Source organism: Vespa velutina, chromosome 1 (genome assembly GCF_912470025.1).
Source record: "Vespa velutina chromosome 1, iVesVel2.1, whole genome shotgun sequence".
Classification (NCBI taxonomy): domain Eukaryota; kingdom Metazoa; phylum Arthropoda; class Insecta; order Hymenoptera; family Vespidae; genus Vespa; species Vespa velutina.
The window spans coordinates 1802398-1820021 of NC_062188.1; the positions used below are offsets into that span (position 1 = coordinate 1802398).

The 17624-nt window shown below is 30.3% G+C and overlaps 3 protein-coding genes across 7 annotated transcripts in view; all 3 read left to right on the plus strand.

Annotated features, from left to right (window-relative positions):
- Nucleotides 1–5704, plus strand: part of LOC124949301 (sodium-dependent dopamine transporter) — a 15316-nt gene extending 9612 nt beyond the window's left edge. For both annotated transcript variants that reach the window (XM_047494172.1, XM_047494163.1), the window contains exons 4-12: nucleotides 1505–1838; nucleotides 2190–2328; nucleotides 2424–2558; nucleotides 3163–3266; nucleotides 3474–3711; nucleotides 3805–3933; nucleotides 4055–4255; nucleotides 4353–4520; nucleotides 4749–5704. In XM_047494172.1, the coding sequence (XP_047350128.1) occupies nucleotides 1505–1838; nucleotides 2190–2328; nucleotides 2424–2558; nucleotides 3163–3266; nucleotides 3474–3711; nucleotides 3805–3933; nucleotides 4055–4255; nucleotides 4353–4520; nucleotides 4749–4964 (1664 nt within the window). In that variant the 3' untranslated portion in view covers nucleotides 4965–5704. The remainder of the gene's footprint in view (nucleotides 1–1504; nucleotides 1839–2189; nucleotides 2329–2423; nucleotides 2559–3162; nucleotides 3267–3473; nucleotides 3712–3804; nucleotides 3934–4054; nucleotides 4256–4352; nucleotides 4521–4748) is intronic.
- A 2032-nt stretch (nucleotides 5705–7736) lies between these two features.
- On the plus strand, nucleotides 7737–10190 carry LOC124948855 (ankyrin repeat and MYND domain-containing protein 2). Of its 3 annotated transcripts, none has more exons than XM_047493117.1 (4): nucleotides 7737–7938; nucleotides 8395–8772; nucleotides 8886–9576; nucleotides 9645–10190. In XM_047493117.1, the coding sequence occupies exons 1-3, from the start codon at nucleotides 7738–7740 to the stop codon at nucleotides 9531–9533; spliced, it is 1227 nt and encodes a 408-aa protein (XP_047349073.1). In that variant the 5' UTR covers nucleotide 7737; the 3' UTR covers nucleotides 9534–9576; nucleotides 9645–10190. The 3 variants fall into 3 exon arrangements, with proteins under 3 accessions (XP_047349073.1, XP_047349055.1, XP_047349063.1); XM_047493099.1 differs by having other exon boundaries at nucleotides 8886–9560; nucleotides 9650–10190; XM_047493107.1 differs by having other exon boundaries at nucleotides 8886–9558; nucleotides 9643–10190.
- Nucleotides 10191–12539: 2349 nt separating this feature from the next.
- Nucleotides 12540–16842, plus strand: LOC124948867 (phospholipase A1). 2 transcript variants are annotated; one of them, XM_047493141.1, is made up of 3 exons: nucleotides 12540–14849; nucleotides 15257–15985; nucleotides 16439–16842. In XM_047493141.1, the coding sequence occupies exons 1-3, from the start codon at nucleotides 14528–14530 to the stop codon at nucleotides 16444–16446; spliced, it is 1059 nt and encodes a 352-aa protein (XP_047349097.1). In that variant the 5' UTR covers nucleotides 12540–14527; the 3' UTR covers nucleotides 16447–16842. The 2 variants fall into 2 exon arrangements, with proteins under 2 accessions (XP_047349097.1, XP_047349087.1); XM_047493131.1 differs by having other exon boundaries at nucleotides 15257–16842.
- Nucleotides 16843–17624: the final 782 nt, after the last annotated feature.

Sequence of the window (17624 nt, forward strand, 5' to 3'; positions counted from 1 at the left end):
TCGTTTTGAAAGGGCTGAGATTACGAAAGAGTACTCTACAATTTATCAAAATCCTCTTTACCCTCGTTACTTTACTCCCTTTCTTTTTAAGCCAATGGCACTGTAGTACCTAAAGCGTTCTAAGATGAGAAAAGGGTGATTGGTATTCCAAGTGTGATGCCATTCACTTTTCATCTTTTTGCACTTTCCTTTCCTTTCTATTCCATTCTTTTCCTTTTCTCTCTTTTCTTTTTTTCTTTCTTTATTTCTTTCTTTATTTCTTTCTTTCTTTTCTCACCATACGCTGAGCGAGAACAATCATCCAGTTCTGAGAGTCGCTGGACCAGACGACTCTCCAACCACCGAAGTTATGTCTCTCATATATATATATATATATATATATATATATATATATATATATATATATATATGTATGCAGCTTTGCTAGCATGTAGCAACGGTGCTATATTCAATTCAGCCATTTACCACGGCACTTTACGTAACTCGTATAAATCCATGGAAAGCCTAGGCTTCTCTCTCTCTCTCTCTCTCTCTCTCTCTCTCTCTCTCTCTCTCTCTCTCTCTCTTTCGCTCTTTCGCTTTTTCGCTCTCTCTCATTCTTTCATAGAAGAGAAACGGCAGAGGCTCGCAAAGAGCCTCCATTTCCGCCGATTTTCAACTTCATTTCCACGCTACCATTTTATCCAGCCAATCCTTCGAACATTGTCGATATATGTATTATACATATATATAGATATATATGTATGTATGTATGTATGTATGTACATATATATATATATAAGAAGAGCGATCGAAAGACCGACTTTCCTGTTGATTTTTTTTCTTATCTTCTATTTCCTATTAAAGTATCTCTTATTTCGATCGATATTTATCCGATTTAAAAAAAGAATCATTTTTGTCGAACGAGATCTCTCGATTAGATATATTTTTAGAAAATTGAAATATATCTATGCGTATATTTTTTTGTTTCGAGTCAAAGCCAACAAAAAGTGTTAATGCTAGGATCATCACGTTTTCGTCAATTTGACGAGTATTTGAAAAGAGTGGGAAGGATGGAGGAGAAAAGAAAAGAAAAAGAAGAAATTAATATATTTATCATTAATTTTCGTTCGTTTAATTTTATAATGACGAGTAAGAAAAAAGAGTCCAAGAGTTTTTTACTTTTTTTTTTATAACAATTATCATTTTATATATATATATATATATATATATATATATATATATAATTATCATTAGAGATATTGTAAAACGAGAAATTCAAAGTTTATCATTTCGATGTCATTTGATAGATCTAGTAGTTGATCTATGATTCTTAAATGACAAATTAAAGAGAACAAATTGCAATGATAAATAAAACTTGCTATAAAATTTAATAAAATTAATCAGAGAAGCAGAGAGAGAGAGAGAGAGAGAGAGTGAGAGTAAGAGTGTTAAAATTAGTAGAGCGAACGAGATCAAAAGGGACTTTAAAATTTAATTAGAACACTCGGTTAATTTGATTCAGGAATCGGTTACGCTGTTGTCCTAATCGCTTTCTACGTCGATTTCTATTACAACGTGATAATTGCTTGGGCACTCCGTTATTTCTTCGCCTCCTTCTCCGGAATGTTACCTTGGACAACTTGTAATAATCCATGGAATACGCCACTATGTCGTGAGTTCGACGTTAACGTTTCTTATGCCATTGGTGAGCCACCACGATCTACGAACGACATTGATTTTGATCCGGCTTACAACATAACTGGAGTATTTGCGGTCGATGATCCTTTCGATGTTCTTGCACTTAGTTCGACGAAAAACAATACCAAACACACCAGCGCAGCTCAGGAGTACTTCAAGTTGGTATCTCATTTTGTTAAACATACCTTTTGTTTTTTTTGCTTTTTCTTTTTCTTTTTTTTTTTTCTTTCGTAGATATTTTATTTTTCTTTTCACTTGTATCCAAATTATTTTAATAACGAGTTTCATTTAGATCGTTTGCATATACATATGTAGATGCATTTTGAAATATTTATATCGTATAATCATTTTGATTATCTAGGTTTTTTTCTTTTCTTTCTTTTTTTTTTTTTTTTTTTTAGAATTTGAAAACGATTGAATTTTTAATCACATGATTATATATATATATATATATATATATATTTATACACATATATTATTTATATACGAGTTATATCATTGTTTTAAAGTCGCGCCATTTTGGAACTTCACGAGAGTGCTGGTATACACGATCTCGGAACTATCAAATGGGACATCGCATTATGTCTGTTGGTGGTCTATCTAATATGTTATTTCTCACTTTGGAAAGGTATTTCTACGTCGGGAAAGGTAAAATCTCTTTTACTTTATGTCACATATATCATACTCGTGAATGTTCGTAAGATTCTTGATCGTTAATAGATTCGACATTTATTTTTTTACAGGTGGTCTGGTTCACAGCTCTTTTCCCGTATGCGGTATTACTGATTTTATTGATTCGAGGTGTTACATTGCCTGGAAGTGCCGAAGGGATTCGTTATTATCTTAATCCAAATTTTTCTGCGATAACCAAAGCTGAGGTTGAGTATATTGTTATTTAATAATTTTCTTTCGAACGAATATTAATTGTATTTTATTTAAAAATGAATTCAAAAAAGAATTTGTTGAAAATTCTTGAAAACGTTTCCTTGTCATTGGAAAAATGTAAAGAGAGAAAGATAGAGAGAGAGAAAGAGAGAGGGAGAGAGAAAGAGAGCTAACCGTCGTTGTGGTGAAAATGGAAACCCTGTGTAGCTGTCATAATGACCATTATACTTTGGTCGAACGATAGCACACGCGGTCGACCCTCTTGACTCGTCAACGAAATGGACTCTTTTTTTTCTCTCATTCTCTCTCTTTTTTTTCCCCTTAGTCGCAATTTTATATATAGTGTTGGGATTACGTTCAGAATGAATTATTCTTTTTACGTTGGTCATTCTTCTTTCTCTCACATTTCTAACATTTTTCCCTCGTTGGTTAGACATATAACTTATCGCTTACTTAGGGGAGCACGATTAGGGTGGATTACACGTGAATTCGATCGAGCTGAGTATTAATAAATCGTTAACTTTAATTTATTTAAGAATTAAAAAATATTGAAATTGTAACTAAAGGACAATTGAAAATAATTTATTATTTCTTTAGGTTTGGGTTGACGCTGCTACTCAAGTGTTCTTCTCGTTGGGACCAGGATTTGGGGTATTGTTAGCATACGCGAGTTATAACAAATATCACAACAATGTTTACAAGTGAGATATAGTGTTTTAACGAAGATTGCATCGATTTTGAGGAAAATAAGAAAAAAAAAAAAAATTCGTAACCTGCATATGTGTATATATAAAAAAAGAAAAAAAAAAAGAAATTAAAAGAAGAGTGAAAAAATATGACGAAGAAACAAATGAAATAATTAATATTATTTAGAATGACATTAAACAGACATTAATTTTTTTTTCTAGGGACGCCTTATTAACGAGCGTTATCAATAGTGCAACCTCGTTCATAGCAGGATTCGTGATTTTTTCGGTATTAGGATACATGGCACGTGCCAGTGGTAAATCTATTCAAGATGTAGCTACTGAGGGACCTGGATTGGTATTTATCGTTTATCCAGCAGCTATTGCAACGATGCCAGGTTCAATGTTTTGGGCATTGATATTTTTCATGATGTTACTCACTCTAGGTCTTGACAGTTCGGTATGTAATTTAGATTAATCACTTGATTGATCGTAATGTTTTCTTCTTTTTTCATTTTATTCCATGCTCGAATCTAAATCTTTTATATCGTAGTTTGGTGGATCCGAAGCAATAATAACTGCACTGAGCGATGAGTTTCCTATTATAGGCAATCATCGTGAGATCTTCGTTGCCTGTCTATTCACTCTCTATTTCCTTGTTGGACTTGCCTCTTGTTCGCAGGTATAAATAATAATTAAAGATCAATACAAATCGTTGGTACGATATATTTGTTAACAAAAAAAGAAAAAAAGAGAGAAAAAAGGAAAAAAGAAATAATCATTTTAAAAATTATTTTCCTTAGGGTGGCTTCTATTTTTTCCATTTACTCGATCGATACGCAGCAGGTTATTCGATGTTGTTCGCGGTATTAGCGGAAGCAATTGCTATCAGTTGGATCTACGGAGCAGATCGTTTTTGTGCTGATATTAAAGATATGATAGGATTTTCTCCTGGTTTATATTGGCGAGTATGTTGGAAATTCGTAGCACCGATTTTTATCATGGTAAGTGATTACCATCAACGATCTATCGGTATATCTAATTCATTAAAAAAAAAACAAAATTCTTATCATTATCAACGATATTATAATTTTCTAATAGTTCATCATTGTCTATGGTTTAATGGGCTATGAGCCATTAACCTACGAAGATTATGTATATCCATTATGGGCAAATGTAATGGGTTGGTTAATTGCTAGTTCTTCGATTATTATGATACCTGGTGTCGCTATTTACAAGATCATCGTTACTCCAGGCACATTCGTACAGGTAAATTATTTTTAAATCAATATTTCTTCAGTTCCTAATGATGATCATAAATTAAATATTGAATAATTCTCAATGTCACAGATTCAATTAATTATCTACATTTTGTGTAGGTATTAAATTGAACAAAAAAAAAAAAGATAAACAAATAAATAAATAAATAAATAAAGATGTTATATCATATATGTATAATACAGATAATATTTATAACAAGTTTTTGATCAATTTTAGAGAATAAAAATTTTAACGACGCCATGGAGGGACACGCAACAGAGGAACGCTGATCTATCGTCGGTGGCTAATGGTGCCGTACGTCGAAGTTTCGTTGGCGATCAAGATTATGCCAATGTTAGCAAAGACAACGAAGAACTGACGAAAGAGCAAACCGAAGTGATGATTCAATCGAGAGAAGGTATCGATGTCGATCCACCACCAGAACCGGTCTAGGACAGTGCGATCGTTGTTTTGCATGGTGCTCGTTTTCGAGTATATCTTTGCTAAGACGATTATGTCGGAAAATGATTTAAATTCGATGGACCTATTATGACTTAAAAAAAAAAAAAAAAAAAAAAAGAAAAAAAGAAGAAACGAGAGAAAAATAAAGAAAGAGAAAACTAAGAAAAAGAAGAAGAAGAAGAAGAAAAAGAAGAAGAAGAAGAAGAAGAAGAGGAAAAAATCGATAGATCAATCGTTCTTTATTTTCTTCTTTATAAAATAACAAAAATGGACGAGCGATATCGAACGCACTCACTTAAACTTTACGACGCGATCTTCTTACGTGAGATTTAAAATGAATTCAAGTAAATATAGATATACACACACAAATATATATATATATATATAGATAAATATATATATATATATATATATATATATATATATACAAAAAATAAGCTATATATATGAACGATCTCAAATTACAAGCGTCGATTGTAAATATTATTACGATGCTGCGCATCGTTGCAATGTCCCTTGCAAACACGTTAGTAGATTAAAGGAGAAAAGAAAAAGTTAACAAAAGAAAGAAGAAAAGAAAAGAAAAGAAAAAAAAAAGAAAAAGAAAAAATGTTAAATTCTCGTTCGACAAAATTACAAATTTTATTGTACGACGTTGACGTTTGTGCTCGCGCTTTGAAATTCTTCTATTATTCATATACAACATATATAGATACACATATATATATATACATACATACATACATAGATACATACGTACGTATATAAATAAATACGTCTAAGAAAGATTTGAAAATAATTCGCGATTTATGACTACGAAAAAGTTCCTAATCGCATTGTTAATGTTTTTACTTTGATCCTGAATTGAAATTGTTCATACTCAGCTATAATAATTGTATTAGTAGATAATAACGATATCATCTAATGATGTTAATATTTGTTTTTTATTTTTGTTTTTTCTCTTATGTTTACGTTCAAAAGTCGTCTATAGATCGTATTAGATCTGGACGTATATGCTGTGTAGACTATACGCGTAAAAATGGTACCTTCTTTCACGCTCTCTCTCTCTCTCTCTCTCTCTCTCTCTATCTATCTATCTATTTCTCTCGATTATATATATATATATATATATATATATATATATATATATATACATTATATATATCTTAGAAATAAAATATCACCGACGCGCAACGACGAATAATGTCGGTGGGAATTCGCACGGGTACGGTTCATTAAACTTTCCGCTCAGTCCTCGTTCATAATCGTTAATACTAATGTCGTCGCTAACGTGTTAGTTTTTCCGAATAAAATGATATTAGAAGTTGAATCTTTCATATCTAATCCTCTATATGATCTAAAATATATTAATCCGTAATTAAGTTATATTTTTTACTTCGAAAGAAAATTATATTTTTATTTTATTTGGAATTTTTTTATTCTTTTATACACACACACACATATATATATATGTGTATAATAATTTTATGTATATTCATCGGGGGAGGAGATCTTTCATTTGTAATAATAAAATATGTCCATGTGAGAAAGATTATGAGGATATAAAAGTTATGAAGAAAAATAAATAGAGAGGACTGGCGGGTATACATATTATTCAAATAGATACTAAGTGTTTTTGGACTTACCGTTGTAAGATCCATAGGAAATAGTTTATGTGGATATATATATTTATGTATGATATAGTTTATAGTTGTTGTTAGGTGAAAGAATATAATATATATATATATATATATATATATATATATATATATAAATATACATAGTACTATATAATATACATATACGTATATATATATATATATACATATATAAATATACACATATATATATATATGTATGTATATGTATATATATATATATATATATTTTGTACATCGCATCTGAGTTGCAGCCACAGCCATCGGTAGCAGCTCGGGCCTTGTTGAAATTAAATGATAATATTAGACGGATCTTCAATCATCGAGGAATGTCTTATCGTTAATAGAATATAAAAATACTCATCGAAATACGTATCGCTCTCTTATTATCATATTACACTTAAAACGTTTATCATTTTTTCTCCGGTAATTACATATGCCTCTCCAAGAGCCATATTGGGCAGGCATTAAGTGCCGACATTTTTGTCATCAGCATTGTCATTTCTTACTTACGGAACAATTTTCTTTTTCGTTAATCCATATATATATATATATATATATATATATATATATATATATATATATATATATATATATATATGAAAAAGAGAAGAAGATAAAAGAAAAAAATAAGACTGTCGCACAGCCATGTAACCGGTTCGTACTTGAATCCTCATTTATGAAAGTCAACGTATAATAAAACAAATGTAAAAGCTCATTTTATTAAATAAAATTTGTTTATTTGATAAAGAAAAAAACATTGTTATGGATAATTTCATGAAATAAATATTTCTCCTAATTTTCCTAGCTCAGAATATTTTTTAATAATTCATTAACGAATACTTTTATTACATATATATATATATATAATTTTTTGAACTTTTATACGATGTCACATTTCTTTCTACTTTCTCTTCTTATTCGAGAGAGAAAAATTTCAATTTCAATTTTTTTCCCCGTATTATTTTCTTTTTTTTTTTTCTTACGCAAATTACAAATTCAAAACGAAGCGCCCGAACGACGTATCATTTGTATTCTATAGAAAAGATTCTCGATTCTCTCGACGACTTCGATCGCTCGAATTGTGACAATCGATTAGAATCAAGATGGCGCCCTCCAAGGAAGGTCTAACTGATTTGCAGAAGGAAATTTTTGATAAAATCAATAAGAATGAAGTGTCGGATATTAAAACGCTTTTGTCAACGAATAAAATAAAGGTCGATTTTGTTGACGAAAATGGTATGAGCCCACTTCAGCATGCTTGTTACAAAGGAAATAAGGAAATTGTACAGATGCTCCTCGACCAGGTAGGTTAGAATCTATCCCGCCTTATTTATTTTTCGGATTAATTTATTTAAACATAACCAATAATGTTAGTTACAATTTATTTTGTATGTATATATATATATATATATATATATATATATATATATATGTTATATCGAATGTAATTTAAGTTTTTATATATCGTAGTAACGTCTTCAGTTTTCTTTTTCTTTTTTCTTTTTTTGTTACGAAAATAAATTTCATCCGCCGATAAATAAAAGATAATACCTGTTCATTCCTGAACTTTTGATTATCGAGATTCATTTGATTTTTGATTGAAATTTTTAGGACAATGTATATATACGTATATATTATAGATGTGTTTGATATTGATATTGATTTTAAATGTATATGATTGTTAAAAATTATCATCTTTTCTATCACATAACTCATCCACAATTGGATGCATTATCATTGAAGAATGTATCTTTATATAGGGTGCTGATGTTAATGCAGGGCAACATGAGCATGCTTACACGGCATTGCACTTTGCTGCCCTTAGCGGAAATGCAGATTTGTGTCATCTCTTAATGTCTCATGGTGCACGTTTGACAGCAACGAACAGCGTAGGACGTACACCAGCTCAAATGGCAGCATTCGTTGGTAATCATAATTGCGTTGCTACGATCAACAATTTTATTCCAAAGGCGGATATAGATTATTTTGTGAAGGCACAAGGTCTTCAAACTGAACCTATGCTTCCACCACATTTAGCAGATTCCTTTCATAAATTCATAATGCAAGTAAATGTACATCCTGTTCGCGTAGCTATGAATTTGCAGAGATCTCCTGGTCTTTTAGAAAATGCATACAAGGTGAGATATATTTAAAATGCATTTGCATGTTTATATAGGATATAATTTTTCTTATCTTAAATAATGATCTCTCTCTTTTTTTTTTTTTTTTTTTTTTTTTTTTTTTAAATTAGATACAAAAAGTATTAGAAGCTTTGCGCCATAGAGAGATGACTAGAGGAGCTGAAACGAATGAGGTTATGGCATTTAAATATCATTATCTTAGCTGTGTGGTAGCGGAGATAATAAAATGTCAAAAGCGACAAGATGCTATGAAAGGGGAGAAAAATGATAAAGATAAAATAAACGAAGAAGGAGAGGAAAAAAAGTCAGACGTAGTTGAGATATTGATAAGGAAATTTTTGAAATGTAGTAAAAGCGATGGAATACCAGAATATCAAGAAGCTTTCTTGAGAGAATCCGTAAGAGAATTTCCATTTAGAGAGAGTACCATTTTTCGTCAAATGGTAGCAACACTTGCGGGTACTGATCCACCATCTGCTGTATCAGTTGTATCGGCAGCTATTAATGGACAAAGAGGATTCAATGATAATGCATTGGTATGTTTTACTTGCGAAGAAGAGAAAGCAAGTAAAAAGTGCAGTAAATGTAAAGCTGTTCAGTACTGCGATAGAGAATGTCAAAGATTACATTGGTCTATGCATAAGAAAGCATGTGCCAGATTAGGTCAAAGCCCAAGCCAAAATACAAAAACCTTAGATGTAGATAAAGAGCATATAAGTAACGTTGTAAATTCGAAATTGCAAAATTTATCTAACTAAGAAAATACATTTGTTGTGAAAAGAGATATATTATGATTTTAAAATGATATATATATATTATATATATATATATGTATATATATATATATATATATATATATATATATATATATAATATATATATATTTTCTTGTTCAATAATTTTGTTTACAAATGTACATAGTTCCTCGTGCGTGCGTGTAAATTTAAGCGTAATTTACAGGATTATATTTTTCTTTCTTTCTTTTCTTTTTTCTTTTTTTAAACTCTCCATAAGATTATAATAAACATTTATTCGCATACATGAGATGAACTACGCTTACAAAAACAAAAACAAAAATTAAAAAAAAAAAAAAAAAAAAAAAAAAAAAAAAAAAAAAAAAAAGAAAATAAAGAAAGAAAAAAGAAGAAAAAAGTCACAAATACGAAATCTTAATAATGAACTGCACTGTATCATAGGAAATTTTTTCATTTTGATCTTTTATAACTGCATTATATTTCCTTAACTTTATAAATTTTGTATTTGATAACGTTGCACGATGTAAATGGATCATTGTTTTATTACTTCTTTTTCTTTTTTTCTTTCTTTTTTTTCTTTTTTTTTTTCTTTTTTTTTTTTTGATGTTCAGACATTACGATCGAACAATACGAATAAAGTACGGTGGAAAAAAAATTAAATACGTGTTAATAAATACAATTATTCCGTCCGTTTCCTAATCGTTTCTTTATTTATAAAAGCCATAAGCTTTGTACATTTGAAAATATTTAATTGATTTACACACTTACGTATGTTGACGCACGAACGTTTATTATTTCATAAATAGAAGAAAAAAAAAAAAAAAAAAAAAAAAAAAAAAAAAAAAAAAAGAGAATGAGAAAGATTTTTATCCTTTCTCTCTCTCTCTCTCTCTCTCTCTCTCTCTCTCTCTCATTTAACGACGTCAAAGTTAAGAAGTCTCCATTCTTTAAACTCAATTTGCATAGCACTTGATGTTAGTCCGAAGATTCTTTAATGACAAGATGCTCGGCGCCATGTTTACTGGCGCCAGCTGGGCGGTCACCCTTGAAAGAAGACTAAAGGGCCATAGAAAAAGAATCGTTTAGAAAATATCTTACGAACTCACCGTCTCCTCCTACTTAAACCTTGTCCTCCGGGGTTTTTTTTTCTCCTTCTTCTTTCTTTTTCCCTTTTTTTTTTTTTTTCTCTCTTTCCACTCCCGTTTTCGTTACCTGCAACCAATCTGCTTCTAATAAGTCGGCAATGGCGTCGCACTTTTCCTTTTATTATTATTTCTTTTTTTTTTATTCTTTTTTTTTTTTCTCTTTCGCCCCACTCAACCCTCACCTCCTCTCTCTCTCTCTCTCTCTCTCTCTCTCTCTCTCTCTCGCTCTCTCTTTCACACGTATCTTCTTTCAAAAGTCACATTTTATAGACTTATTACGCCCTTGTACATTTTACGAGATACTTTTCGTGCCGCTTTTCATTAGACTCAATGAACGTTTCGTCTCGTCACGTCTCGTCACGCCTCGTCCTTATTTAAACGACTTTAAAACACGTAGGCGCGATTGATCGTTCTTATAACTCGATATCATCGCACATCCTAATTAAAAACGATAATTTGTTTCTCTTTCTCTCTCTCTTTCTCTCTCTCTTTCAAAATTTACGCGTTAATAAATCTGATCCTTTCTTTTTTTTTCTTTTTTTCTTTTCCGTCGCTCGAAATTTTACCGATCTAACAAGTCTCACAATAAATTAGCAATAACAATATTAATAATAATAATAATAATAATATTAATAATAATAATAATAATAATAATAATAATAATAATAATAATAATAATAATAATAATAATAATAATAATAATAATATTAATAATAATAATAATAATAATAGTAATATCTTTTTACGAATTATTATTATTGTTATTATTATTTTCTTTTTTTTATTTTTCTTTTCATTATCGCGTAACCAGACAAGATTTTTGTTTCATGCATAACGTTGACGTATCCGTTAAATAAAATAATAGAAAAAACGATGGAAGTTTTATTTTTTTTTAACAACAACAATTGTTACGTATTTATCGAATCTTTTAAAATAATGAAAGTATAAATAGGAAAAGTGGTCGTCGTGGCTATAGCGTCATAAATCAGACGACGCGTGGACAATTAGGGAACTCGTTGGCGGTGACGAGCGGCGTAAAAGATTACAAGAAGAGAAGAAACAAGCAGAAGAAGAAGAAGAAGAAGAAGAAGAAGAAGAAGAAGAAGAAGAAGAAGAAGAAGAAGAAGAAGAAAGGACCAGTGTTCGCGCCGGCGGCCCACTTTGTTACTCTTTTTGCCGACAAACGGAAGTGACGCATCACACGTTCGTCGTACGACGTACCACGAACGTTATATCCTCGGTCTTCGATTATCTCGGATAAACTATTCGACAGACGTAACACGTTTTTCTTTATGAATATAAACCGTTATATTGATATATTAGTCTTAGAAACTAGGTCGAATTTTTGTAATAATTGTTTTGAGCTCGCTCGTATATATTCGTCATTATTATTATTGTTATTATTATTTTTTTTTTCTTTTTTTTTTTTTTCTATTAAATTTAGATTTTCGATATATATATATATATATATATATATATATGTATATGTATGTATGTGAAATTTTATTATTTTTCTATATTATTAGAGGTCTTGGTCAAATATTTTTTTTTCTCATGTTACTATACGAAACTTTCACCGAGATAGATAGAAGGTATATCCAAATAAAATTGAGATGATCGAATTTGAAATTAGATCCAATTTACATAATAAGTGTTTTGAGTTTGTTAATATGTACATTGTTTTTTTTTTTTTTTTTTTTTTTTTTTTTTATCAAATTTTAAATTTCCATGATTTTTATTTGCGAAATTTTATTATTTCTGTAGTTTATTAGAAATACTTTTCCTTTTCTTTTTTTTTTGTTTTTTTTTTGTTTTCTCTCATTTTACGATATTTTCGTTGATAAATATTACAAGGTAATAAAATTAAGATGATTGAATTTGAAATTAGGTTTGATCAACAAATTAAGAATTATTTTGAATTTGGTAATGTGTATGTATGTACGTCATTCTTTTTTTATTTTATCAAATTTAAATGTCCATGATAATATCGGCGAAATTTGGTCGTTTTTTAAATTTCTTAAAGAAGTCTTATCGTTTTGGTTAAATACTTTTCTTTTCTTTTCTTTTTTTTTTTCATTTCACTGTATACAAAAGACTTTCACTAATACACAAATACATACATATGTACATGCCATTGATTTATGAAACGACGATTGAGGGAGTTGGAAACTTTCACTTTAAACAGTAAAGAACCGAGTTCTCGATTACGTAAAAAACATTTTGGAAATAAAAATTTTTCTCTCGTGCAAACACCTGCAGGCCATTCTTTTTCATTATCTCTTGTATTCTTTTTTTTTGTTTTTTTTTTTTTCATTCTCCTTTATTTCTTTTTCTTATATAAACGAAGTAAACCTATAAAAAGTGGCTTTTTCTTTCTTTTCTCATTTTTTTTTTTTATATTTTAAACTTTATGATTCGTTTCACTTTTCAAATGGAATTTTTATGATACGGTACTATAAAAAAAAGAACAAAAAAAAAAAAGAAAAAAAAAGGAAATAAAAATAAAAATAAAAAAAGAAGGAATAAACAAAGAGAAAAAAATATTCAAACGATCATTATTAAAGGGCCTACGTTATACTTTCCTTATCAACTTTTAAACTGGTAACGATGAGCAAATGTATACGTAGCGATTAAAATTTTTTGAGAATAATCTCATCATTTTCGTTTCTTTTGATAAATAAGACTAATAAATTTTGTACAAAATGAAACGAGGTATACGGTAAGCGATACACGTTGCGGCATTCTTTTACGCGTATTGCTCGTTTTCACTGTACGGATTTCAACGTCAAAAGGAAACTCCTGGAGAAATCTTTAATTTATACGAAAGATCACGAATTCGCGGTTTTGGATATGCAATCGCGTCTCCGTTTTCTTATTGTCATTTCTATACGTATATTTGTTAGGCGTCATCTAGAATGCGAAATACTCTATGAAAGTTTATCATGGTTATTCAAACTGAACGTGACCTTTTCAAATGATTCCTTGACCATATATTTCATTAAGAATAACAAGGAAAAAAAAAGAAAAAGAGAGAGGGAGAGAGAGAGAGAGAGAGAGAGAGAGAGAAAGAAAAGAAAAAAAATCTTTCTTTCATTGATTTTGATAATCAGAAAAAATTCTTAATTCAAATTTGGGCATTTGCGTCATTCAATTAAATAAATTCCATCGTTAGATTAAAGAGGGAATTACCGATAACAGTTCTCGACATTATTCGCCTGCGATATATATGTGTATGTATGTATGTATATATATATATATACGTATATGTATATGTTTATCGTTTCCTTGTGCTCATTAAACAAGAAAAAAAAACGAGTACAACGATTCGAAGGGAATGAAAAGAAGCAAAAGAAAAAAAAAAAAAAGAAAAAAAGAAAAGAAAGGAAAGAGAGAAAAGAAAAAAAGAAGAGAAGGAAAACAGAGAATTTTTATGATGAGTCAGCAGTTCGACCTTGATTTTATGATACCTATAGTAAATATATATTTTGAAGATGGTGTTATTTCTTTTTCTTTTTTGCATGAGAAGTTTCTGTTTATGTCTTTGTCAAACATTCCTTATTCCTCTCTCTCCTTCTAATTTCTTTCTCTCTCTCTCTCTCTCTCTCTCTCTCTCTCTCTCTCTCTCGATTTTATTAAACGAGAACGCGAATGGATGAGGTAGAAGGGAGATAGAGGTGACACAGAGAAGACAAAACGGTATTCAATGGTGTAAGCTTTCTGACGAAGGAAGTAACTCGAAGGAAGAAGGTAGTACGATCAGTAGTAGTCTTGAAACAGTTCGCGCGAATAAGACTACGGATACGACAAAAAAAAAAAAAAAAAAAAAGAAAAGGAAAAAAAAAAAAAAAAAAAATGTTCGTTAAGAAATCAACGTTATTGCAATCGATTGCAATTATAACGATATTGTCGATAAAAATTATTTCGTTGGATGGTAAAAGACCGCGGGGACCTATCGAGGAAGCTATACAGAATGGTGCAGTGACCGATTATATACAGGAGAATTGTATTTGGAGACGTGGAAACGACAGGGACTCCTGTCCGGATCCTGAAGTTCGTGTTTATTTATATACACCAGGAAATAATCGCAGGGAACTCGATTCGAGGGAATCAGATTGGCTTAGACACGATTATGATGCCACAAGGGAGAATATCATTCTTATTCATGGCTATGCAGGTGGTTTTACTAATAACGATTTCATTTTGTTTCTTTTTTTCTTTCTTCTTTTTCTTTTTTTTTTTTTTGTATATTTCGTTTTATTTCTCGCTTTTCTCTTTCCTTCTTTCTTTCTTTCTTTCTTTTTTTGATTTTTTTTTCTTTTTTTTCCTTTTTTTTTTTTTTTGTTTGACACGGTGTCACCGTCAGAGAATCGTGTTACTTTTCTCGTGTATCGTAGAGAATGACAAAAAAAAAAAAGAAAAAAAAGAGAGAAAGAGAAAAGAGACGAAACAAAAAAAAAAAATAAAAATAGAAAAGAAAAGTCATTCGCGGCATACGTACGTATATATCATAGATAATCGGAATTTATACTGATCGGATTTAAAAGTTAACTTAGATAAAAAAATATTGTGATTGTGTAACAGGTGGCGATAATACATTGCCAATTGCGGTGCTACGTGATGCCTATTTGACGAATAGTAGTTACAATGTCTTCTTGGTTGATTGGGGCGCACTGGCTGCGGCACCTTGTTATCCAGCAGCGGTATCGAATCTTCATCCAGTCGCTCGTTGCTTATCAAGGACTTTAACGAGTTTAAGAAATCTCGGTTTACCCATTCAACGTACAACATGCGTCGGACATTCCTTAGGAGCTCACATATGCGGTATAATGGCAAATTATCTTTTATTTCGAATGAATCGAATAATTGGTTTGGATCCAGCCAAGCCACTTATTCGTCCAGGTCGAGTAAATCGATTGGACAGTGGCGATGCTGATTTCGTTGAAGTGATGCATACAAATGCAGGTTATTATGGTGAATCCATGCGTATGGGTCATGCTGATTTTTGTGTTAACGGTGGCAAGATTCAACCATTTTGCGATGGTAGATCGAACGATCAGCTTTGCAGTCACGTTTGGGCTGTATGCTTTATGGCACTTAGTCTTAACAACGATGGTCGAAGTACGATAGCCGAATCATGCTCACGTAGGTGTCCTTCCGGGCCAAAAATCGCACAGAGAGCTGGTGTCTACGTTCCAATGGGACAACACACCCCTAATGAGATTAGAGGTTCTTTCTGTTTTAACAGTGTACTACCACCCTATTGTCCAAAATATCATAATGGTCATGGGGATGATAGGTGTTGTCTACCAGGTAATATGAGCTCTAATTTATCCTTTAAGAAGAAAAACAATGTATCTGTTAAGTCGCAATAGCTTTCGTCAGCTTTACACACGAGGATGGTTCATACCATTGGATTTATTTGGATTTTAAACGTTAAATCACCTTTCTATTACGGAACAGGTATATATATACATACACATAAACATATATATATATATACATAATATATATTTCATGTCAACATATATAAATTTTTTAAACGTATCTGTTCATCTGTAAGGGAAAATTGTATATTATGTATAAAATAACTTTATGATATAAGGTATATTTGTATAAGATATAATATACAGGGTGTTTCTTAAATCATTTCCTGACAATATTCATTTTTGATTATACTTTTTTTTCTTCTTTCTTTTTTTTTTTTTTGTATTTCAACATTTTCTTTTGTATTACAATTCGAATATTGATTGAACATTGTTACAGGTATTTGATAGAATCACTCTGTATAATGAAGATTTAAAGGAACGATATATATACACACATATATATATATATATATTAGAACTAATTGAATATGCATTGTCGTCTTGACAATGAATCGATGTCAACCGGGACTCGAGAAGAAGCCGTAACGCATACGGTACGTAGAGCGCTGAGCGTTTTGCGATTCCGGTGTTCGATTGAGTATTCAGACGATGTACTGGAAAAATCTTATGTTGGTAGAGTAACCACGTGTCCCAATACCGTTAGACGTTCCACTAAACTGTTTATATAAATAGGCATATCTGAAATAATTTTATTCGATATTTCGATCGAGTTATACATTTCTTTTCTTTTTCTTTTTTTTCTTCTTCTTCTTTTTTTTTTTTCTTCGAATATTTATACAGACAAACAATCAAACGAATTGTTTACGATTATTTAGTAAAAAAAAAAACAAAAAAAAAAAAAACAAACATGAAATATCGCACGTCAAATTTTATAAAGAAAATCTTTCGTACCTAATTTGAGACTAGAACGAAAGAAAAAAAAAAAAAAAGAAAAATAGAAAAATTATAAAACAATTGAGAATGACAAATGGTTCTAACAGAATTTCAAAAAGAAAAACGAGAAAAGATTATCGTCAAAATTTATGGTTCATTTTAAAGGCTCTAGAGGATGTACGACCGGTATCCTGCTGATTTCAAAGTGTTTTAAGAAACATCGATACTCAACAAGGGTGCATCGGTTGTTAAATGATATATATATATATATATATATATATTGAAATACTTAACACATTTCTTAGATGAACCTAATACTTTTCTATCTTATTTTGTTCTTCTATCAATTAATGAAGAGAAGAGAACAATGACGATTTATCTAAGAAAAATATAAAGATCTTTTATTGTCATTATTATTATTGTTGTTTTTGTTGTTATTGTTACTGTCAAAGCTTTCTAAGTAGAAAACAAAAAATCGCTTTTATCTCGATCATTATATTCGAATTAATTATAATTTGTATAACATTTATCTATACACGTATAAGTATAAATATACGTACACACACGCAGACATACACGCATAAAATTGATTAGATCATTCATAATTTTGATGTTTTAATGTGAAAGCTATTTCGACAGGATGTTTTAATGAAGGATACGGGGAACAAAAATATTAAAAAAAATTTTGA

What these genes read in the sequence shown, in the direction of transcription:
- LOC124948867 (XM_047493131.1), top strand. Translation starts at nt 14,528, where the DNA reads ATGTTCGTTAAGAAATCAACGTTATTGCAATCGATTGCAATTATAACG. An exon ending in TCTTATTCATGGCTATGCAG is followed by an intron (nt 14,850 to 15,256) that starts GTGGTTTTACTA and finishes ATTGTGTAACAG; the next exon opens with GTGGCGATAATACATTGCCA.
- LOC124948855 (XM_047493117.1), top strand. Translation starts at nt 7,738, where the DNA reads ATGGCGCCCTCCAAGGAAGGTCTAACTGATTTGCAGAAGGAAATTTTT. An exon ending in TACAGATGCTCCTCGACCAG is followed by an intron (nt 7,939 to 8,394) that starts GTAGGTTAGAAT and finishes ATCTTTATATAG; the next exon opens with GGTGCTGATGTTAATGCAGG. An exon ending in TTTTAGAAAATGCATACAAG is followed by an intron (nt 8,773 to 8,885) that starts GTGAGATATATT and finishes TTTTTAAATTAG; the next exon opens with ATACAAAAAGTATTAGAAGC.